The 24,640-nt window shown below is 41.9% G+C and overlaps 1 protein-coding gene across 10 annotated transcripts in view; it reads right to left on the bottom strand.

Annotated features, from left to right (window-relative positions):
* The window catches only part of Cntrl (centriolin), a 77,467-nt gene that overhangs the window by 19,733 nt on the left and 33,094 nt on the right, over nt 1–24,640 (bottom strand). For 9 of the 10 annotated variants that reach the window (XM_055600215.1, XM_055600216.1, XM_055600217.1 and 6 more), the window contains 14 exons: nt 23,437–23,657; nt 21,109–21,285; nt 18,546–18,680; nt 14,884–15,029; nt 14,259–14,466; nt 13,487–13,666; nt 11,429–11,608; nt 10,450–10,566; nt 9,853–9,997; nt 9,282–9,430; nt 6,918–7,107; nt 5,246–5,562; nt 2,616–2,824; nt 461–653 (listed from right to left, as the gene is read on the bottom strand). In XM_055600215.1, coding sequence (XP_055456190.1) covers nt 461–653; nt 2,616–2,824; nt 5,246–5,562; nt 6,918–7,107; nt 9,282–9,430; nt 9,853–9,997; nt 10,450–10,566; nt 11,429–11,608; nt 13,487–13,666; nt 14,259–14,466; nt 14,884–15,029; nt 18,546–18,680; nt 21,109–21,285; nt 23,437–23,657 — 2,567 coding nt within the window. The remainder of the gene's footprint in view (nt 1–460; nt 654–2,615; nt 2,825–5,245; nt 5,563–6,917; nt 7,108–9,281; nt 9,431–9,852; nt 9,998–10,449; nt 10,567–11,428; nt 11,609–13,486; nt 13,667–14,258; nt 14,467–14,883; nt 15,030–18,545; nt 18,681–21,108; nt 21,286–23,436; nt 23,658–24,640) is intronic. The other variant, XM_055600214.1, reaches the window with a different exon arrangement.

Here is a 24,640-nt window from a genome sequence, read left to right on the forward strand (position 1 = left end):
AGAACCTTTCTTTTTTTGTCATCTTGACTGTACTTACATGAATTGAAATCTATGACCCAGGAACTGAAAGACATCATTACTTCACCTTGATGAAGGAAGACTTCTATAGGAATCAGATTGGTCATTTACAAAGACACAGCTTGAAGAGTCCAAATTTAAAGCAAAGAGCAACCTCAATCCTCAGATAGGGAGGTGGGACATGCTGAAAACTTAACAGCATCAGAAATGTGAATCCATACCGAACAGCCTGCATATGCTTAGCCTGAATTTACAGACAAGGTGAGCAACGTCTGAAGACCTAGCCGACTTGCCCAGATGCCCCCTCCTAACTAGCAGGGCCCAGACTTGGACAGCATGTTCTTTCTCACCACTGTTTTCTCTGCAGCCTTACGCGACAGCAGTAGGCCTCCTGCATCACTGTCACTGCAAGGAGCCCCAGGCTGAACCACACCAAACACACCTTCTCCTTAGTACACGCAAGTTCACTCTCGGCTTCTGCCAGAAGCTGGTCAGCTTCCCTGAGCTCCGAGCGACGTTTCAGGAGTGTCTTCTCTATGCACTCAATTTCATCTACGATATCCTCATGATGTTTGAGGGACTTTTCTATTTCTAATTCAGTCATAAGATTCTCAACATTTCCATCAGTAAAGTTCCTGAAAATTACATAAATATTAAGAGATTTTAAACACAGACAATATGGGCATTCATAGTCTATGAAAAATGTTCAAAAATCTACTTTTCTTCTTTTTCTCCCCTCCCCCCACCCCCATAAAGGGTTTCCCTGTGTAGCCCTAGCTGTCTTAGAACTCACTCTAGACCAGGCTGGCCTCAGACTCAGAGATCCCCCTGCCTCTGTTTCCTGAGTGCTGGGATTAAAGACATGTATCATCACCACCACCCAGCTAAGGAATTTACTACTTTCTAAGAGAGGTAGCTGGTTATGAACTGAGTATGTTCAACTTGAATTAAAAATATACTCTTATAGATATGGGATATTTGTGGCAGTAGATGCACACTATGAACAATGCCTGATGGACTTGTCCTGTCAGCATCTGGCCAAGACATCATTGCCACATTATTTTTCTGAGGAATAGAAATAAAGGAAATGACTAAACAATAATATCCAGTCCCTTAAGCAGTCTTCGAGAACAATCTCCGGGTATGCTGGCCCCAAATACTGCATGGTTTTGTGACTTACTTCTTTAACTGTCATAAAAGAGTCAACAAAAAATCATGACACAGAATTCAGTAACTCGAGGCTAACAGGACAAAACTCTGTAAATGGGCTGCTTGGCAAGAGAACACAAAAACAAACTCAGCACATTGATGCTTTTCTTTCTTTAAATGAAAGCAAACAGATAATTTTTGCCTGTTCCCCTGAACACTGTTATGCAAATTTCCTGGACTGATCATTTTGTTACTGTTCCAGTGGGAGAAGTGCACCCTCCTGCCCCACCACCCCGTCCTCTTAACAAGTGTATCTCCACGAAAAGTAGCTATAACCACCCACCCCACCCCACAAGCAACAAGTCCTACTCTCCTCAGCCAGTTTTAGTCACTCAGCTGTGCACTCGTAGACAACAATGTCTCATTCTGTATGCCTCACAGGTAACCCTAATATCTGGATTACATAACAGAAACTGGGGAGCTGCCATAATTCATGGACTACCACAGAAGATAGCATTTAATATAACTGATCAGACAATACAAGCTATGCAAACTAACTGACCCTAGGCTAGGTGCAGGTGCCCACAGATGGAGGTCAAGATATTATCCTATGAACAACCAGAGAGTTGTTCATAGGACTGCATAAGAAGGGCTTTATCAAAGGTTGCTAACCCTAAATTATACAGGATACCTGAGGGGAGTGGGGAGGCTTACTATAAAAGGGATCCCTGACCTTGTTTTCTTTTTTCTTTCTTCACATTTTATATGTACGAATGTTTGCTTACATGTATGTGTATGCACCACTGAATGTCTAGTTGCCCTAGAGGTCAGAAGAGGTTATGAGATTTCCTGGAACTGAATTACCAGATGTTTGTGAGCCACTATATGGGTGCTAGGAACTGAACCTGTATCCACTACAAAAAGCAACAAGTACTTTAAACTTCTGAGCCATCTCTCCAGCCTCCCCATTGCCACTTTAGTTTTGAAAGGCAGGACAGATCGACAGGGCTTAGGAAAGGCATTTCAGGAAGAGGACAGAGCATGGGAAGGCGTGGAGGTATAGGACAATGGTGCTTGGGGAGACCACTGTGTTCAGGCCAGCACTGTGTGAGGCTGAAGGATAACAGAGGCAGGCAGGCTCATACCATCTGTGCACTCAGACTTGGCCACAGTGTTTTGCTGACAGACTGGAGAGAAAGATTCTCAATTTGGTAGCCAGTATGGAATCTACTATGGTGGTCTACAATTCCACTAATTCTGTTTCTCAGTTCCTACTGCCACATAGGAAGAGCTCCACCCACATATGGTTAACATTTACTATTCTGCAGTTACAATCTAGGACATTTCTAAAATGGCAAAATGATTTATGAGGCAGCGCAGACTGAGGATGTCCTTCAGAGCTGGTATCATATCCTTTGAATTATAAAAATACAATGGTGAATGCTTACTTTCGTTGTTGATGTTTCTGGATGGTCCTATGCAGCTCTTCTACTGTGTGTTCTAGTTCTGTCTTCTCTTGGAAAAGGTCATCTATGTTCTGATGCAGCTCCTCCACTTCCTTCTCAGAATGCTGCTTGGATGTGTTCAGCCGCTGTTCTTCCCGACACTTTGATTCTAAGTGCTGCACTGTGTCTTCTAGTCTAGACACCTCATTCTCCTGAACAAAGAGAGTGGCTGCATTAGAGATACCAGGGGGTGTCTCTCCCTAGTTGCTGTAAAAAGTTGAAATTAATTAAAGTGGTTATCTGTGGCCTGAAAAATAGTAAAGGATTCGAAGACTTCAGTAAGAAAAGGAAAAAAAAAAAAAATGGGTCAAGACAAACGTAACATGTCACAGATGAAACTGACAGATTTCACATAACTCATAGTCTCACTATGCGTTAGAACCCCACCACACCTTCCTACCTCCAAAGTTATACATCTAGCAGAAGAGACAAACTGAAGTCTCTCTCCACTCTGGACGCATGGGAAAACTGTTTAAACAGGTTCCCAAAAGAAGAGATATTTTGCCTGCATTTTGCAGAATAAATGAGACCCAGTCTCAAGAAAGTAGTAGCTAAAGTGTGAGGGGGTATGAAAGTACATTTGGGAAGCTGTATGAGTCATGTACTTCTGGAAAGTAAAAGAAGCAACTTGAGAGAATAACAGTAAGTGCTTAACAGACAAAACTGTTGTTATAAACCGAATGTACATCAAAGAGCCACAGAGAACGTGAGTGATTGCTGCAGTAGCCATATAAATGCATGGAGAGCCTGTGGACCAAGTGTGCCCTACTAGAAGGGACTATGGCCTGGTACCAGAATCCTCTCCTCATTTATTCCTTCAGTGGGCTGTGGAGGAAGGAGAGAACAAAAGCTTCAAGTGATCTGTGCTTGAAAAAGGAGCTCAGAATACAGTTTATTGTGTTAGAACTAAGAATTTAGGAAGCAATCAGATTAGGAAGCACTCACTTCTTGGAATCTAGCCTAAAGAAAGAATAAAAAGCACACTTGAGAATCCACACAGTCACTTATAACATCTACAAACAAATGATATTCAGATATTAACATGCTGTTTAGAAATTATTAGTAGGGACTGGAGAGATGGCCCAGTAATACTGCTGTTATTTCACAGTTTCTTCCTGGACTGAACATTCCATCTCGTAGGGACGCTCCTAACGAAGGGAAAGAACTCAAAGTAGCTTCACAAAGTCCCTGAAACTGATCAGATTCATTAGGCCCCTCCCTTCCAGAATAAGCAGAGAACTACAAAGAGTTTTGAGATTACACCAGCTGCCTGGAAGAAGCAGAAACAAGGTGAGGGGACTGGGAGAGGCTTAGACCAACTGAGTCACTTTGGAAAAAACACTTTCAACCTGTTGAGCTGCCTGTAGTCTGTGCAGTGTGCTTCATGTTCCCAGCTTCTGTGAGCTGTGCTGAAGTGGGCCTTGGTGATACACTGTCTGTGAGTTATTTTTGTTCACCCATATTCCTATAAGTAATCCCAATAAAACTCACTGATTCACTAAATTGGACTTTGGCGGCATCTGTACTTTAGTCTGTCACAGGCTCCCTATCTGGGCTGAGTAGATGTGTTTGCTGTGTCTCCTGAGAAAAGTGTTGTTACACAATAATTCTTTGAGCGGATTTAACGTTTCTGTCCCAGAATCCACATCAGGACTCTCACAACTGCTGGTAACTTCAGTTCCAGAGCTGATGCCCACTTCTGCCTCTGAGGGGACCCTTTCACATGTACATCCTCCTCAACACACATGTACATGTAATTAAAATTAATGAACATTTAAAATTGTAAAGTACTGGTTATTACTTCTAACGTTAAATAGAAAAACAATTCAAATACATATACAAAACTGGAAATAATTTATAATCATCAGTTAACCCAGAGACAAATCCTACCCAAACTTACTGCATTCTGTTTACACATATCTGAATACATGGGCACAAATATACATGCACAGCATACTTGTCTATATATGTGTATGTGTGTGTGTGTACATATGTATTTATACATGTGTATACATACACACATACATACGTGTATATACACACACACATACGTATATACACATATGTATATATGTATGCATACATGTTTGTATATGTATATACACACATGTGCATGTACATATATACACATATATGCATACATATACATACACATGTGTATATATAAACATACACATATATGTATATACATGTGTTTACATATATACATGTATGTATACACATATATACGTGTGTGTTTATGTAAGCTTTAGGTACTAGTATGTGACAGCTTTATGTAAATACTAATACCCACAGTTAACAATAGAAAATCATACAAAAAGTTGTTAGTTTTTGTACTGAAAGTATTTTAGAAAATAGCTAAACCAGGCTTTGGGTTTAAGAACTTACTATCCCGTTCAAAAATCGTATTTTAATAGGAGAATGGTTCTTTAAACACACCTCTATAACCTCACTTCTGGGTTATCCCCACATATCAGTAACTCATTATGTGTGTGTCCCTCTCAAGCACTCAGAAGCACTTCCCACTTCCTGGGCTATGGTACAATGTGGACAGAGTTGGACTTCCCACTTACTAGGTTACGGTGCTCTGGGATGTTGCAATGCTGCACGCTCACAGGGACAAGGGGAACAACAAAGTTGGCGGGAGGTGGTCCATATATGATGGGGACCCCAGGAGGAGGTGGGCCATAAACCATAGAGCCGGGAGTCAGAGGTTGGCTGCTGTTGGGCAAAGGAGGCGACGGTGCATACAGGGCCATTCCTTGGGGCACAGGAGAACCATTAGGAAGCACAGTATACATTATGTACCCAGGGGGAGGCACAAATAAGGGTTCCTCATGGTCATCCAGTCCACTCTCTTCTTGGCTATCTCCTGCACTCTCTGCATCATCTAAGAAATAAACAGGAAAGTCTGATACTGGGTAAACATACTTAGGAAGAAACAACAGCACTTCAATCAAGACACTACAGATGTAAAACAAAACTGTAAACATGGTCAACCGTAGTTGTGAGAAACAGATCAATACACACAGTGTTTTCAACATCTCATGTTTTGTCACCAGTAATTATTAATGCATTTAGCAATCACCTGAATATCTGTTTTATACTATATAACATCAACAGAGATATGTTATAAGATAAGACAGGGCTCAAAAATCAATTACTGTCATGACATGTAGTGCTCTAATTTGATGGCTTACTTCTTCCTTATCTCCCCTACAGGCAGGAGCAGTGTTTGCTAACCTGACAAAAAAGCAAGCACACATCAGATATTCTAGTAAACAGTTGGTGTTTGTTTGCTTTTGTGTTACCAGGGACTGTACTAACAACACCCCCATCCCAAAAAATACGTCCTTAATTAACAAATCATCAAAATGTAGCATTACCATGTCATATAGAGCGACAGTCTCAGAGCATCAAAATGATCTGACTATGACACAGAGCTATGAAATCCAAGAGCTTAGACTTATCCAAGTCTTCTTCTTTGCACAGAGGTTGGAAGACTCAACACTGACAATTCTAGGAGAGCTACCGCATAAAGCCATGATAAAATAGTCCAATACCCCATGACCCAGAAGCACAAGGCAAGACCCTGCTCAGGTAGCACAGGGGGAGGAGAGCAGAGAGAAGCACCATACAGGGAACAGTCTTACTAAACCATGAGGACGAATTGGTTTGGGAAAGAAAGAGGAACACAGACACTACAGAAAAGCGGTTTAAAACAAGGAGGTTTGTGGCAAGGGTAGAACTCAGTGGCCAGGTGCTTACCTAGCTTGTGCTCGGCCTGGGTTCATCCCACAGCACTGAAAACAAGCAAAGGCAAAGGCAAAGAGGCCTGGGGAACATGAAATGCTGCAAGTATCTTTGGAGCCATGCTTCTCAACCTTCCTGATGCTGCGGCCCTTTCATACAATTTCTCATGTTGTGGCAGCCCCCACCACAGTCATTTTCATTACTACTTCGTAATAATTTTGCTAGCTATGAATCATAATGTGAATATCTGATATGAAGGATATCTGATATGCGACTCCTGTGAAGTGGTCCTTGGGCCTCAAAGTAGTTGTGACTTACAAGTTGAGAACCACTACTTTAGATAGATAACCTATGGGAAAATAGGTTACTAGTCAACACAGGATCTCAGAGGAAGGTAAAGACTAATGGAATGCATTTGTGGTTTCAAGAAAACAAAAAAAGGTTATTAAATAGTTAAGAGAAATGCAACTTTCCTTATGTGGTGTGACCTACCTCTATTTGCAAATGATTTATTAAGCCTATTTCTGATGGGTGAATAGACCCAGTATCCTGAAGTAGGCAGAGGTTCACCGCTGTCCACTTCTTCTTGCTGTTCAGGCCATTGTTTTCTAAGAGGAGTAGACGCTGTATACTTTAGACCCAAACCGGAGTCCTTGGTGGCCTGAGAACTATGGCTGGAAACCTGAAGTAAGTGACAGAAGAGCACACTGCCCATTATCAATGGAAAGGCTGACCTTTAGATAAGCCAAAGTGTACAACTAAGGTGAGATACATGAAAAGGAAGAAAAGATGTTATTTTCTTACTGTGATTCATTTTTCAGATAGAAGAAATGATTACACAGTTATAATCTATTTATAGACATAGTCCATACATATGGCTTAGCTTATTAACATCTCTTTAACAGAGTAGTGTGCCAGGAATGCTGGGCAATGGAGTCATGTCAGAGGGAAGGGTTCTCTTCAAGAAGTTATGGAAGTCCATTTCCCACCCTGTTGTTTTGGCCGTTCTCTGGAAATAGGGGTCCTCATAGCACTGCAGTGATAAAGACATGCTAGCTGGCTGTTTGAATGAGTTTATTTTATGCCACAGTTTTTCATGAGAGAGAAATAAAAACAAATCCTCTGTAAGTGATCAGACCTTTGAGTGTCCCATCTTCCTTTTACCTGCACCTACCACTGCTAGTGGTTTCTCTTCTTCTGCCTTGTCCCCACGGGCCCAGTACTTAAGATAATGGAAACCAAACACCTTTAAGGAATCTGGAGGTGAGTGACCTACTGTCCTGGGAATGTGGTGCTTCTACTCCCCCTTTATCCCAGTATGTGAGTCTAGTCTCCAAATGCATACTCAGCATAGTTGGAGACTGTTTTCCTCTTCCTATTTTTGACCTCCAGCCTTGGTTGCACTCACGGTGTTGGTTTCCTTGAGATTTCTAGGAGGACTCTGCTCACAGATTCTGGTTGAGACTACATTCAGAGCCCTGGGACCCTCCTGTCAGAGCTGCTTCTTGCGGTTGCTCAGAACCGACTCTCAGGCGTCATTCAGTTCCTCTGCTTTGGATAAATCCTGCTTAGATCCATTCCTCACTTCCAAGCTCACGCAGCAAGCTTATCCCTTAACACTATCTCTTCTTTCCAGCTCCATTCATCTAGTTCTGCTCTCTTATCATTCATTTGAGTGATTCACACAGCACACAGAAAGCTCACCTTGCTATAACTCTAGGTTCCATGCTCAGCTAGAATACTCTTCTGAACTGATTAACCACAATCTCATTTTCCAATGAGATAATGGCCCCTTTTGCAGAAGGATGGCCCTATGGGATTAAGTGAGAATGTCTCCACAGGCTCCTGTGTTTGAACACCTGGTTCCTGGCTGGTGGTGCTATTTGGGGAGGCGTGGCCTTGTTGGATGAAGTCCATCACTGGGGCAGGCTTTGAGGTTTCAAAGCCTCTTGCCATCCCCAGTGCACTCTCTACTTTGTGTTTGTGGTTCAAGACGCGCACTTTTAACTTTCTGTTCCTGCTGCAGTGCTTCCCCGCCACAACAGACGGTTACCCCTGGAACCACAAGCCCAGCAAAGGCTTTCTTCTCTAAGCTGTTTTGGTCATGTTTTATCATAGCTTTGTCACAGCAGCAGAAAGTAACTAACACAGCCCCAATCTACGTTTTAGCTCATGTTTCAGCACTCCGAGCAAACTCGAGCGAACTGTCTAACCCTACAAGGTTCCTTGCAATGGCTACATCAACCTCCGTTTACACAAGCTGTTTCCTCCCTCTTGAAACCCCTCACTGGACGCTTGCTCACTGCTCACTCACAGCCTCACGTATTTAGCTTTCTTTCCTGAACTTGCTCATGAGAAGAATCTTTGAAAACAACCTCTCTTGCACCTAGGACACACTGGCCAACCTGTTGTCACAAGTATGTCACTGCTCTGTAATTATTCTAGCATGGCCCATGAGTTGTGAGTGCGGGATATGTCCTCCATCACAGTACACTAATATAGCCTCGCACCTGGCCTAGACTGGTAAACACTCAAGGACTGTTTTAAAAAGGAAATGAACTCTAGGTACCCATTATTCTGCCCACACCTCTGCACAGTTAATAATCATTTTCATTTGGCTCTTTGGGCTTAAGTCATCCTATCCTTTAATCTACTTCATGGCACTGGCCATGAAAAGGCAAGTACTATTTTCTGTGGGATTCAAGATTAAATCTTAAATAACACAAACACTGAAGAACTCAAATGTATGTTTCAGCAAAGAAGTATTTTCAGCACCTGATTAACAAATTTGGGGAAGGAGAAAATGTCACTTTGAAGAAAATTCAGTATATATTTCTAGCAACACAGAATTCCTACTTTTGATGGTGGTGGTGGTGGTATAAAGTACCAACAGCCTTGTCTTTTGAGAGGATCTGCCATGCTGCTGATGTACTCATTCTGAGCAGACACTTCATGCCGGAGCTCAGCAATTTCCTCTAAAACATTTTCAATGCCTCCCTTTTTATCTGTAAAGGAAAGCCACTGTATGAAGCTGTCGTGCATTCACAGACTTCCTTCCTCTCCCAACACAGAAGAGAGTCTATTAGAGCCAAGAGACTCTACCATGTCCCCACACCTTTCAACCTGCCCTTGGGTAATTAGTTTTTGCCTAACACTAAAAGAACACCCTTCTGTCCACTGACTATGAAGTCATTTACAGAAAGCAAACTTTTTTTTTTCCCCTAAAATTACAATCTGTACCTTGTCTTTCTATAATTAAATTCCCAATTACTACACTTTAAAATGCTTTTTAAAGTGTTTAACTTATCAGGTATTCTCTGACTTACTAGGTCAGGCATGGAACTGACTTCCTTCTGCTAAATGCCAGAAGGTAGTTCAGTTTTATAATTACAGAACCATCCCAAACCACAGCCCAAAGTTGCTTTACCGATGCCTGTGAGGCTTAGCACATCCCGAAGCCTTGTGATCTCGGCCCTTTGCTTCGCCATGGCCTCGTTCAGCGCCTTGATCTCTAGCAGCTGTGAGTTTGCTCCTTTAGAGCCTACATCTGCATTCTCCATCTCAATCTGGAACTATTAAAAAAAAATACACACTAAGTCGCCAAAGAGCACGCTCAGATGCATTTACCCTTGTAACTAAGACTCCTGTCATTTTTGTTTACTTTTTACCAGTGACGAAAGCACCTCACCCCTTTCACTTTCATGGCACTGCACAGGTGAGGCTAAAGCGCTGCTCACTGAGTGAACTTCAGTGTGCTTTGACCAATCACCTGCAATGCTTATCTCAGTCTGCAAATCTCAGTCTATATGTGATTTTTCACCTTTTTCACCTTTTCTAGCTTTGCAACCCAAAGTCCTAAGGAGTTTTCATGGATTTTCTCTTATACCTGCCTATTTCTCAATTCTTGATCTGGGCAGGAATGCCAACCACGTGGTCTTATGAATTCTTGCTATTAATTCTGGACAAGTGGCTTAGCAACCTAGAAGGAACTAGCAAAAGGGCAGTTCCTGGTACCATCACAGACCTGCTCCTCTCTCTCCCTGAGAAGGTGCTGCAGGAGCGCGATCTCGGCCTCAGCTCGGCTCAGGTCTCTGGCTGCTTGTGTGGCCTTTCTGCTGAACTTCTCTGCCTCCTGCATCTCCTGTAGACAGAACATGAGAAGGACGCTGCTGTCACAAATGCTCATCTCCAATTGTTTTTCCTCTCAGAGTGATCTCCTGCTCCCATCCCATTACCAGCCTGGCTTACTTGAGCTCATGCGGTGTGAAGCCTGACTCACACCAGGGCAAGCAGTGTTGCATGAGGAATAAAGACTTCATTATCCTAGTCTCCCATGACTCTCTCTCTCTCTGGGGTCTCACTTGTTGTTTTTCCTCCTATAATCTACTATCTCAAGGTCATTAAAATTTGTGCCCTATGAGTACCTTAACCATTACTCCATCCAGAGCACTAACAAACAGCCTGTAAGGTAATAAATTTTCATATACACAAAATAAACATTTTAAGGCTCAAGATGAGCATGGTGGCACACACCTTTAATTCCAGTACTTGAGAGGCAGAGGCTAGTGGATCCCTGTGAACTGCAGGCTAGCCTGGTCTACATACCCAGTTCCAGGAAAGCCAGGGCTATATAGAGGTCCTTTCTCAAAAAAAAAAAACAAACAAGAAGGAAAAAAAAAAAAAAGAAAAACAGAGAAAGAGAGAGAGAGAGAGAGAGGAAAGACAAGAAAAGGAAAACAAAACTTGAGACTCAGAGGGACTTAATGGTAAGCCTTCAAAACTTGAAACCAAACATGCATTGGCAGTGACTTTTCTAAAGAGACTGCTATTCTATAATAGTCATTTGATAAATTCCTGGGGGTTGTGATGGAATATAACACTCAGGTATTAAGAAAAGCAGACAGTGTCATGGCAGTTTGTAAGTTTGTGTCAAAGATGCTGCTGCTGCACCTTTGAGACAGTGCTGATGAAGACGTCCCGATGGACCAGCCGGATGGACTAACCTCTGCTCGCTCTTGGTTAATTCTCAGAACAGTTCTATGCAAGGACTTGAGCTGGTCTTTGGCAATGGTGAGCTCGGCTGCAGCGAGTTTATCAGAAGCAGCCACAGCTTTCTTCAGATTCTTCAGTTCTTTATCTAAACCAAGAAACTGCTCCTGAGATTTAGCATCTTCACGCTTCTTCTGAAATAATAGAATCATTCAGAGGCAATGCATTAAGATATAAGCTCCAAGAGCGCCGGGGTCAGTACCCTGCTACAGGCCCATGTCTAGAATGGCACCTGATGCACACTAGGTGCTTCATAAATAGTCACTGAATATTAACTTCAACAGAGATAAAAACCATGTGTATGTGTGCATGTGTGTGTACATGAGTAGACATAGAGGCCATAAAAGGGCATCTTATGTCCTTCCTTATCATGTGAGTACTGTGAGACAGACTCTTTCTTGGGGTTTGTGTTTTCTTACCTACAGTGGAGACAGCAAGTCCTAGCCATCTTGTTTCAGCTCCCTCATAGTTCCTGCAGGTGTATGCAGGACACCAGTTCGCTGTGTGGGTTGCTAGACTGGTCCTCATTATTGTCATCACTGCTCATAATACACATAAAACTTTTTAAATAATGTTTTTCTTATTTAAAAATCCTGGGCTGGAAAGATGGCTCGAGGTTAAGAGCACTGGATACCATTCCAGAGGACGGAGTAGGATTCTCAGAACCCACATGGTAGCTCACAAATGTCTGTAACTCAAGTTCCTGGCAATCCAAAAGCTTCCTCTGGCCTCACCAGGAACACATGTGGTGCACAGACATACATACAGACAAAACACCCCTACACATAAAAATTAATAAATAACATTTAAACAAACAACCTCCCAATCCCCAACCTTATTTCTTAGCACAAAGATGGGCAAACATTCAAAATAACTGTATCAGGCCCCGGATATATGATGGTGAAGACCTTAATATTTTTGAGGGTACTGAAATGGACAAATCATGCAGTCTTAGGCTTAAGAAGTTTGGCCTTTAACAGTGCAGGTTGGAAGAGGAGGAGGGACCGAGTCCAGCCATTTTCCCATTTTACAAAGGGCAGTCTGGTTGCTCTGTGGAGCAGGGTCATGTGTAGAATTGGGAAGTTGGCTAGGTAGCCACAGCTGCTGTCAAGGAGGATGGTGGCTAGACAAGGGTGGTGGAAGTCAACAAGACTTGGAGACTAAAGGGTTCCTTTGGGGTAAATCACTTGCTGAGGTGGAAAGAAGAGACACAGCACCCGAGAGGAAGGAGGCATCCATCGTACAGTGAGATAGGGCATGTGTACTGGTGAAGACTGATGCCCTGTGCAATGTGACAGTGAGACTGTGGTGATGCCACTGTGCTGGACAGTGGTCCTCCACCTCCCCCAGGACATGCAGACCCCAAGAAAACACTGGTCTAAGTTTTGTCAGGGAAGTGAAACAGGAGAAAAAGACAAGGAACTTGAAGCTACTTATGGGTGAAAAAAAGGCTCAGAAATTGTCTGTGGACTTTAGGCTGGACAAGAAGGAAAGCAAAGACTGAAAAGCCAGAGGCTGATGAACCAGAAACTTGAGGAGGCTGGAAAAGCATTCGCATGAGGAGGCTAGGCAGACAGAGGCTGTGATTAAGTAAGATGCTGCAGTCTGTGGTTCAGAAGTGCTAAGTGAAATTTCTAAATGTGATTCAGGAGATGACACTGGGGTGGATGAAGATGGAGAAAATGCCATCAGAGAGGCCAGGGTATTAGAAAAGGAGATGAGGAGTTTAAATGAAATTCCCATGGATATACCCTGCTGGGCAAACTGTTTATAAGGTGGTAAGCTCATCATTTGTTATGTTATCACTTAATGACCCTAAGGCTGGTTCTCCCATTTCCAAGGACCCTTGTCACAACAGTCTCAGGTCCATGACTGAGTACAAGCACCCAGGTGTGAAGCCCCGCTCAGCACTGTGCCAGCAACAAGGACAGCACTGAGTGTGGACCAAGCATGACCCTGTCTCTTGGGACAGGACCTGGAAAGCAGGTCCCTTAGTTTTCTAGGCTTCCCACCTTTTTCTCTAACTCCTGGAGTTGGGCCAGAATTCTTTGCTTTTCTTCATCTGCTTCCTGAAGCTGGAGATCTGTAAGGCCTTGGATTTCTTCCATACTTTTTAGGTTCTCTTGCAAATAGTGAATTTCATTTTCTAATTGCTGGATTCTTGCATTATGTTGTCTTTTATCACACTTAATCTATGAGGAAATAAGAACTTTTTTCTTTTTTTGTGACAGGTTCTTGGTATACAGTCCAAACTAGCCTTAAACTTGTGACATTCCCACCTGCATCTCCTGTGCGCTGGGATTACAGGCATGCACACATATACATACATATATACAAATATATATATAGATATATACAGACATATATACATATATTTCAAGCAAAATAAGAATGTTATAAAGCTATCGTTTCCTTACGAGGGAACATAACAAGGTTCCGTGCTAAATAGTGACCAAAGGTGTTTTCATCGTGTTCTCTGGGATTTGAATGCCTGCTTTAATGCGAACGTCAGCAGGTTCAAAACAGATTCTGGCACAACACTATAATTTAGCAAGCATGGTATTACTTATCTACCATTATGAACTATCTCTCACTTGCATTTGAAACAAAGGAAACCACTGTTACAAACAGGCCTGACTTTGACATTAATAACCATATTCAGAATTAGATTTTGGTCACACTATTTAAACTTATTATGAGTAAAAATAACAATGGGTATGCTAAATCTACATGCTGAAAACATCTGCTCCATGCTGCCCTTTGGCTGCCCCTGCCTGCTCTTACTCTGGCCTCAAGTGCTCTTTCACAGGCCTGCCTGAACTCCTCTTGTCCGTTTGCCAGTCTCTCTTGCTGGAGAGCCATTTCCTCCTGGAGTTTCCTCTCTCTAACTTGTGCTTCCTCTTTTTCCCACTGGGATCGTGCAAGGATTTCACTCAATTGTTTCTGTAGATCAGCAAGACTTTTCCCTAAGACATCTGAAGGACTATGGATTCTAAGGAGAAAAAACAGGAAGGTTTACATTTGACATTTAACTTGATGCAAACATGTTACACTAGTATTAACTGTTGCGTTTTTTCTCAATTCCTCCTAAGTTCAAATCATTGTATCAAATCACTGCTGCCACTCTAAAGACACAGGCTAAGAATAAATGTCCATAAACTCGACATTATCCTGTTTTTGTACTTATTATTCTCTGCCAAAAATGCATAATGTGGCTCTTCTTTCTGATCACATACAATGAACTTTTGAGAGAGACTCTTAAATGCCTTAGTGTTATTAGAATTAGGCAATCTTGCATCATAGTCTTCCAGAAGCATCAATCAGTATTGCAAAGACTGGAGGAGGACAGCTTATGGTTGGCCCCTGAAGTGAGAAGGCTCCCTCTAACTTGGGTCCTGCTTCTCCTTACCTCATTTCCTCAGCTCCTAGTTTCAACTTTCTCCTTAGCTCATCCACACGAGCTGCTACTTCTTCTGGATGAATCAGACCATCAACCACATGGTTGAGCTGATTTTGAAAATCTTTCAGCTGCTGCTTTAATAGGTTATTGTCATCCTGTGTGTAGGGGTTGAAATGGAGGGGATGTGTTATCTGCCAGCAAATATTCACAATTTACAAATACTTGAACATAACTTGACACAGAATGAAATTCACATGATGACTCCTTCAAACTAAAAGAACTGCTAAAATGTCTCCACAGTATAAAAAAAGGTTTCTATATCCCAAATGATGAATGCTATTCCCTTGAATGCCCATAATACCCTCGGCATTGCTCTACTTCAGATCCAGTGCAGCACTGTTAATTACAATGGAGGACACATTTTTAAGTGCCTATGGCATCTAGGGGTCTGCTCTGTAGACTATCCCTCTCATAACCCTAAGACAGCCTTCTCGGACAACAGACTGTCCTCCCTACTTTACAGTGGTTCAACTCTTAGAAGAAACTGTATTTTGCAGCTCTCCCCTCCAGTGTGTAGAGGCAAGGAGCCCCAGCTCCTGGATGAGCCAGGCCATCGGGGCAACAACTCTACAGTGCACCCAGATGCCATGTTCTTTACATTCTGTCTTGTGTTTTTGGATACCATAATGTTTCTGATAAATCACATCAGAGTCAATATTTTATAGTAAAATAAGCTTTGTGTTGCTATACTAAATGTGAAGGAGACCTCTCTGCACAGTGTGGTCTCTGGATTAGGCACAAGCCTTAAACAAATACCTGTTTTCACAGAGAAATCCTTTTTAAAGTGGGCAATAAAAGTTAAAGTGGCTGCTTTCTGACTCCCACAGAAAAACAGCAGCGAATGACCTTGCAGGTATAATTTTTAAGAAGAGAATAAGGGGAGGGCTGTGTTAGAATGGTCTGCGATGCAGTGGTATATTTTGATTGGGCATGTTACTAGGTGAACCAAAGGGGGCTTTTGATTCACGGACTTCAATACTTTGATAGCTGGACCTTGGTAGTCAGTCTCAGGAGAAGGAAGTAGCCAAATAAGGGAATAGACCTTGGTGGCTAACATTAGGAATATAATCTAACGGTTTTTAGCAGGGCAGAGGGAATGGGAGAGAAGGGCAAGGCCTGCCCTCAGAGCCATGTTTGCCACACTTGAGCTGGCCAGAGTCCATTCAAAATATACATATTAAAAGCACATTAAGCATAGTTAGGCTACAGTGTGATCTTCCGGTTAGGTATATAAATACATTTGAGCCATGCTATTTGCAACTTACAGTGGGTTTGTCAGGATATAACCCCATCATAAATCAAAGGACATCTGTACTGGCCAACCCTGGCCATAGGTGATCTGACTCAAGGCCAGTCAACCCACTGATAAGCCAGGTTCTTACTACCTTCATAATCTGAAGGAGGAGAATTTGAAGCTTCATAATTTGAAGCATGTAAAGTCTGTACAAAATTTGGACCTGAAAGAATATATCAACTCAGGACTGGGGTTCAGGCTGTACCAAATATGACACACAGAGAATTAGGGAAGAAAAAAAATGAGCGAGCCTGAAAGACTACATCCCTAAAAGACTGATTAAATGACTGATTCTTAGCAAGTTGTGCATTAATCATTTCCTCCTAGATTGGAACACACCAACCTTCAGAAAAGCTCCTTAAACAGGAAGGCAAAGAACTCAAAATAGCTTCAGGAAGTCCCTGAAACTGACCAGATTCACTAGGCCCCTCCCTGTCAGACAGAGCAGAGCTAAGCTGCAAAGATGACTTTTTTCAGTAGACCAGCTGCCTGGAAGAGGTTTAGACCAACTAACTGACATGGAAAGAGCTGCCTGCAGGTTGTGCCGTGGGCTCTAGGTTCCCAGCTTTTGTAAGCTGTTACCCATGCTGGAGTGTGCTTTGATGATGGAGCTGTCTCTAGGTCATGTCTGCTCCTGTTAAGTAACCCCTCATCCATATTCCTGTAAGTAACTCAATAAAAGTCACTGGTTCACCAAGTTGGACTTTGGTGGTACCGTACTTTGGTCTGTCTACTTATCCCTAGGTGGGGTGAGTAGACGTGTGTTTGTCTTTCCAGGACAAGTTTGTCACATAATAGCTATCTCTTAGCAAACTGACTTTTGAGAAAGAAAAGAGTGGGTATAAGCTGTACTCTATTTTGAAAAAATAAAAAGCCCTAACATAATGCTGGCAACACTATTTTACAAGCAATGCAGGGTCAGAGGCAGGGCAGGACAGGTGTCCAACCACAGGGTATCTGCGGTTGGGCGCCTGAAACAATTGGGACACCCAAGATAAGAACCGGGAGTCTTTCCCGCCTTCTCTGAACCGGCTACGTGACTTAGCTCACATCTGCTTTCCCGCCTTCCCTGCTCCAAATACGTAACCTAACTATGGCTTTGTTCAAATCCCCCAGTCAGATCCCTGTAACTATGCTTCTCGCTTCTGTAAACGTGCTTCTTGCTCCCGAGCCCTATAAAAACCCGTTACCCCAACCGAGAGGCGTGCAGGTCTTCCGAAAGGCTTTGTCGCCCCGGGTACCCGTGTATCAAAATAAACCTCTTGCGGCTTACATCCGAAGGCTGGTCTCGCTGATTCTTGGGAAGCGGGGTCTCTCCGTCTAAAGAGGCTCTACCCAGAGTCTTTCAATTTCATGAGACCAGAAGGCCAAGTAGGATCTAGTTCTAACTAAGGCAGACCATGGTAAGGGCCAATCTTAGAAAATTAACTTCAGTTTATACCTTAGAGAAAGGCTCCTGAAGACTTGATTTTAGTTATTTTTTGTATGAGTTGTATATTAAGTATTTCTAGGTGAAAATATATTGGGCTTTCCTTTTCTTTTTTGAGAAGAGAGTCTCTCTATTTAGCCCTATTGTCTTGAAACTCACTATGTAGACCAGGCTGGCCTCAAACTTACAAAGATCTACCTGCCTTTGTCTCCAGAGTTCTGGATTAAAGGCAGGAGACTCTATTCCCAGTTTGAATTGTTCTTTAAAATATTTCAAAAAAAAAAAAAAAAAAAAAAAAAAAGGTAGTCTAAAATAATTGAATAAACCAGGCAATGGATCAAAGAGAATATTCTGTTTTGTGATTATTTTAAATTTTCATATTAAAAATAAAATTATATAATCCAGTAAACACTCTAAACACACAGGGATCTGCATGATCCCACACAAAGATGAAAAACTGATTACATTTTTAATAGCATCTTTACTGAGATTCTGAGAACTGTTTATAATTAAGAAAAAGAAAGAAAGATAGAGAGAGAAAAGGCCAGGGATGGTGGGACACGCCTTTAATCCCAGCACTCAGGAGGCAGTGTTCCAAAGAAACAAAGGCTATGGTGCGACTGAACCCAGAGTTCATTTTTACCCAATAATTCAAGCTGCTTAGTACATGTCAGAGCAGGCTGCTAAATGCCTGAGTAAAGTCATCACCATCTTTGTGTGTTCCACAAGCAGAGATTTTGTTTGTGTTGTTTTGCGAGACAGGGTTTCTCTGTGTAGCCCTAGCTGTTCAGGCTGGTCTCGAACGCTGAGATCCACCTGCTTCTGCCTTCCAAGTACCAGGGTTTTTAAAGGCATGCCACCACTGCCAGCCACAAGTCAGATTTTTACCTGCAGTTGCTTAAGCTGTGTACGGAGCTCATTGTTCTCTTGTTGCTTCTCTTCTGAGAACTGGGCTTTGCCCAGAGCATCCCTGAGAGACCGTCTTTCCTTCTCCAGTTCCTTCTCCAGCACTGATTGTTCTCGCTATTGTCAGAGGAAGCAAAGATATCAAAATGCAAAACAGTCGTAGTTTATGGTCCAAAACAGCATAGTTACATTTAAACATGAATAGTGCATTGCAATAGTTCTAAATTTATACTCTGAAACTTAAAAACCCAACATCATCTTTCCACATTCCTTTCAGACTATTAATACTTAATAAGGAATGCATATAAAAATTAGCTCAGCCTGGCTCTCCCATCAGAACCCTTAAGACAGTCTCTAGCAACCACCCTTAAAACTAAGTACACTGTGGTCCTCAAACACCTGCATCAAAATAATTTCATGTGCCTATTAAAAATGAGGGGCTCAGTGGTTAAGAACACTGGTTACTCTTCCAGAGGTCCTGGGCTTCATTTCCAGCACCTACATGATGGCTCATCACTGTCTGTAACCCCAGGTCTAGGAGATTAGACACCTTCTGGCCTTTGCAGGTGACCAAGAATGCATGTGGCACACAGACATACATGCAGGCAATGTTCATACACATCTTTTTTGAAAATGTAGATGAAGCTTGGCCTGGTGGTACATATCTATAATCCCAGTACTTGGGAGGCTGAGGCAGGAGGAATGAGAGGATGGCCTGGGCTACAAAATGAGACCAGGTCTCAAAGAAAAATAAAGAAAGAGAAAGAGAGACAGACAGAGAAACAGAGAGAAAGACAGGGAGGAGGGAAGGAAGAACACAGGAAAGAAAGGAGGAAAAGAAAAGAGGAAGGAAGGAAAGGAAAAAAGGAGGGAGAGAGGGAAGAAGGAAAAAAAAAACAAAATAAAACAAAGTAGCAGATGACCAGACCCCATCTCAGAATTGACAGGTCAAAATAGCTATGGAATCTGCATCTAACACACTGCACAGATGGTTTCGTATAACTAAAGTACACCAACCCAAGAGACCAGATCCTTCATGCTCTATACTTTCTATGTGGTCTGAATCCTTATCCTGGTGATTAAGGGTGGAAGACTGTTTTCATTACCAAGTGAACATAAACATTCCAAAAATAAAAGTCAAGTACAAAAGATAGCACTAGTTAGGGCAGACTTGAAAAAAAAAAAAAGATTTTATTCTAAAGAGATGGCACTTAGAAATTTTATTTACTGTTATTTAAAAAAGCAAACATATTTACTCATATGTCATTTTTTCCCAACCTGCTGTTTTTGGTTACTCTGATCCTGCCAAGGGTTTTGTAAAACTTAATGCTCTTGAAAAATATAATCCTGACACCTGGCAAGATACTGACCTCTGGTAAGTAAATAACATAATATTAATCACTACACTACAAGTCCTATTCTTGGTTCCTTTCCTAATCACACAGACACTCTGCAGCAGTGCCTTCATGTTTTATTATTTTACTAGTCTGTTTGCTGGCACTGATGTCTGTACGCCATGTGCATGCCTGGTGCCTGCGGAAGCTGGAAGAGGACATCTAGTCCCCTGGAACTGGAGTTACAGATGGTTGTGAGCTGCCACATGGGTGCTGGGAATCCAACCTGGGTCCTTGGAAGAGAAGTCAAGTGTTCTTAACTGCTAAGCCATCTCTCCAGCTCCCCCAAACTGTATTTTCACTCTGATAAAGAATATGCTCCAGATGGCCTCCCTCTACTTTTTGTCTTTAACTTTTACCCTCTTTCCCCACTCCTCTTTTGCCCTTATGTCTGAAGATACTTGCAGCACTGTGCCTCTCCCTGACCCTTCCTCAAGGTCACACCCTTCCTTCTCCATTCCTTTCACGTCTGCTCAGCCCCCAAACCACAGCTGAGGCATCACTTCTCCAGGTTGGTTATCCAGGACTACCTGCCTTTCACAATCTGTTCCTTTCTATCCCTCTCACCTGTTTCACTTGTGGACTAACAACTCCTCAGGACAGATCCTCAAAGGCCAATACCAATTGGATGGCTATTATTTTCCCTAGTTTTCAAGTATAACAAACCAGTGGATCTTTCAACCAATCATAAAAGGAAACAGCAAACTGAAATCTAACATCAACTTACATAGAAGCTCTGAAAGCTATTTAAGAAAAATATTTGAGGAAAATATTGAAAAAATACTAACTACCAGGGCTTTAATGCCCAGTATTTCCTTTATCTCACCATCTGCTATCTCACAGAGGAACAGGCTGTGGGGCTTGAAGCCCTGAAATGCTCTGCCCACATTTTACACACAGGGCCACTGTTTGAATTGAGAACATCAGCCTCCCAAAATATGTTCTTAAGTTCCACCAATTCATACCCACTATATTAAAAATACTTAATATCAAGACCATGCCAGGTGTGGTGGCTCATGCCTGTAACCCCAGCACAACAAAGCTGAAGCAGGATGATTTCCATGAATCCTAGGCCAGCCTGGGCTAGACTACACAGTGAGATGCTATCTCAAAGAGGCGGCAGATGGCACAGGTTGCTTAGTCTTACCTACCTGAGTAAGCCTTGTGAGTTTTTCCAACTCTTGCTTGAGCTGGCTGGTTTCAGCATCTTTCAGTTTTAGCTGAGTCTCCAGCTCAGCTTCATAGGCGCTGAGATCTCCCTGGGCTTGCTGCAGGGATGCATTCACCTTATGCTGTTCCTGGAGGGCGCTTTCTAGCTCTGCAAGCTCCTGCAAAGGTTCAGCATGTTCAATTGCAGCATCCTGAGAGCTGTGTAAGCATCTGCAAGCCATTATAACCAACCAAAGCAGCAAATGCTGGCCAACTGCTACTGCTGGGCTACTGCCAGGCACACGAGGACTTTATGAACAGCACAGTAGAGTCTCATGCTGCCACATCCAAGCTGAAATACAGACTCTTCTACTAAATGTCACCTGAAAATTCACCGTTACCAACATGTTGCTTTCCAAATCTGTGTGACACTCTGGTCTGAATGCATATGAGGAAGATAGGAATGGGAAACATTTACAACAAAAGGGAATAACTTAAGTGTAAACAAGGCCTGATCTTCCCTGAACTTCGTGTTTTCACATTCAGTGTTTCATCTTATCCTCATGGTAGCCCTGGAAGGTGTCTTACAGTGGCTAGGTAAGCAAGTGGAGAACCGTCTCAGTGATCACAGCACTGTGCAGCCAGAAGAAGGAGGTGCGTTACAGATCCCGATCTCTGACTGCAACGTCAACACTGTTCTCATTAAATCATACTGTGTTCCCTTAACAAAAGGACAAGAAAGGACTGGCATTCTGCAGACTGCAGAAACTGTTCTGACGGCTAACAACAGTCTAAGTGTTAGCCACTAAGAAAGGGGACACTGCAGAGCTAAGCTCCTGTCCTGACACACCTTCATGTGTTAACACACAATTTCCATCGATTTATTTGCGGATGAAAGAATTAGCTCAAACTATTCCACATAAGCAGAAATGTTCTGGATAACCCCCATTTAGTTTTTCAAAAACTACTTGGCACTGCTTTATGAAAGGAAGATGTCATATGTATTCAACAAAGGAGGAATACCCAAAATACTCAGAATTCTTACCAATCATTTTAACAAAAGAAAGATGACCCAATACAAAAAAGAAAGGTCAAAGTCTACTGGTAGATACTCACTAGGCTGAGGAAATCTAAACTGCAAGAACAAATGAAAGGTGTGTAATCTCTCTAGTATTTGGAGAAAATGAAGTTAACATAATATTTTAAACCAGACCATAAAAAGATACTATTTTTTATGGAGCACAGGAACAGAGTACAACCACACAGAGAAACAAACCATTAGACAGAAATACAGAAGAACAATCCGAAGTATAACAGGCTAGACCACACACGCATGCACACATGCTTGCACACACACGCACTCACTTGCTCACATGCACACATCCTTGGGCATGCACACTTACACAACACACTTGCATGCCCCCACCCACAGACACATACCCACACATACATATCAGATATATTTTGTGGATAGCTGTAATAATCTGAAGGTGGTTTAACTATTGGAAGTATTAACTACTGGAAACTATTGGTTTAACTAGGGAAGTATCCTTCGTTTTTCTAGATGTAAGAATGCCATTCATTGTAGTAATGTCAGAAACTAAGAGAATAGTGATGAAAGGATGATGTTTGAAACTTTATATGCAGGAAGATATATATTTATAAGATCCAAACTAAACTATGTATCAATCTGAGGAGGCCCAAGATATTTAGACACTCTTTCAATATTCCTGAAAATGTGAAAATTTTCATAATACGAAGTTAAAAGATACCTTTAAAATATTCAGCATATTGACAAGCATGAAAGCTGACAAACTATTACATTTCCTGCTGGTGTGGTGATGCACACCTATAATCTCAGATCTCAGGCAGTAGAGTCACAAGTTCAAAACCAGTCTGAGCTACATAGTAAGATTTTATCTGACAGAACAGGGAAAACCTCAAAGCGATGAGGATGGGCAACAAAGGAAACGTGTAACTTACAATCTTACTGTAAAATAATGCCAATCTGGCTGTAAAATAATGCCAAGTAGCAAGTAATAACAGTGAGATGAACTCTGTTATTCCTATAATTTTTACTGCATTAACCCAACATAAACATTTCATAGAGCATTTTGAGTAGATACACTTTCATAATCTTCTGTTATTTGGTGACTTTTGAGGAACAAGAAGAGAGCAAAACTAATCTTTTGGGTAAAGGGGAAATAATGCTTCCAAGTGTCCAGAATAAGGAGTAGTTGTAGTTGTCACTGTCCTCAACTTTAAAAACATACACCAAACAGCCACTAACGCTTTTGTGACTCACAGTGGCACAAGTAAACAAATCATACCTTCCTCATGCTTTCTGAATCCATGGCGACAATTTCAAGCTCATCCCTCTCCTGCCTGACTTGTGTCAGTCTCTGCAGCAATGTCTCCTTCTCATCCTGGAGCTTCCTGCACTCATTCTGGGCCTGAGTCGCCTGGCCTTTGATGGTCCCCAGGTACTCTTGCAGCCCACTGATGACACCTTCCAAATCCTTCTTCAGAGCTTCGTTTGCTGCTATCTGGCCTATGCAAGATGAAAACACGAGGGCAACGTATGTTAGAAGCACTCTGTCTCCTTAGTGATTGGTTATTAGCCCAGAGTGAAAGTCTTAAGTTTCTTATTAAGAAAATTTATTTTTCAGGATGATGTATTTCCTATAACACAGGAATATTTTACAAGTATGCATAAATAAGACAAGCATATTTATGAAAAATATTTACAGGATGCCTGAATAATACTGTAAAACTCTAATTTCTGCTACAATAACAAAAAAAGTATAATAAAATTATGAGTTCTTCCTAAATACAAAGAAAAAGATAGTATCACTCAATATTTAAGACTAAAACCAATCTCAGACTGGCAGCATAAATACATACCCTGAAGGGTTAAAAAGAAAGGTATCATGGAGGCTGGAGAGATGGCCCCTTAGTTAAGAGCTACTGATTTAACTTATGACTGCTTGTCATAAAAGCTCCCAACTCTCTGTAACTTCAGTCCCAGGGGACCCAAAGTTCTTTTCTGGATTCCATGGGCACTGCATGCACAGGGTACACAGACTTACATGCAGGCAAAACACTCATTCACATAATTTTTTTATTGAATATTTAAAAAGTGTATACTGATACATGCTATTTTGTAGAATACTTTATGACAACTAAAAAAAATCCTCTCTTAACAACTAGTTGAGAAGACAGAAACAAGGTTAAGGTGACACACAGCATGGCAGGCAGGGAATGTAATCTTTCTTTACACTGAGCTCAGGCTCTCATTGCTACATCCTGCTTACTCTCTCTTCTTCCACTATTCTGAGAATGTTAATTTGGAAATATAGATCCTAGACTTCTTTCTACACACTTTGTAAAACTACACAATGAGTTTTCTAATGTCAACGGGCTCCCGAAAGCATTTTATGCCACAGAAGACAATCAATGACCAAGCTTTTCCTGATCACACTGACTTCTTGCCCACTGAAGCCTGATTCACTGATTATCAACACAGCAAACCAT

The sequence above is a fragment of the Psammomys obesus genome, unplaced genomic scaffold (assembly GCF_907164565.1).
Source record: "Psammomys obesus unplaced genomic scaffold, mPsaObe1.curated_primary_1811, whole genome shotgun sequence".
Lineage (NCBI taxonomy): Eukaryota > Metazoa > Chordata > Mammalia > Rodentia > Muridae > Psammomys > Psammomys obesus.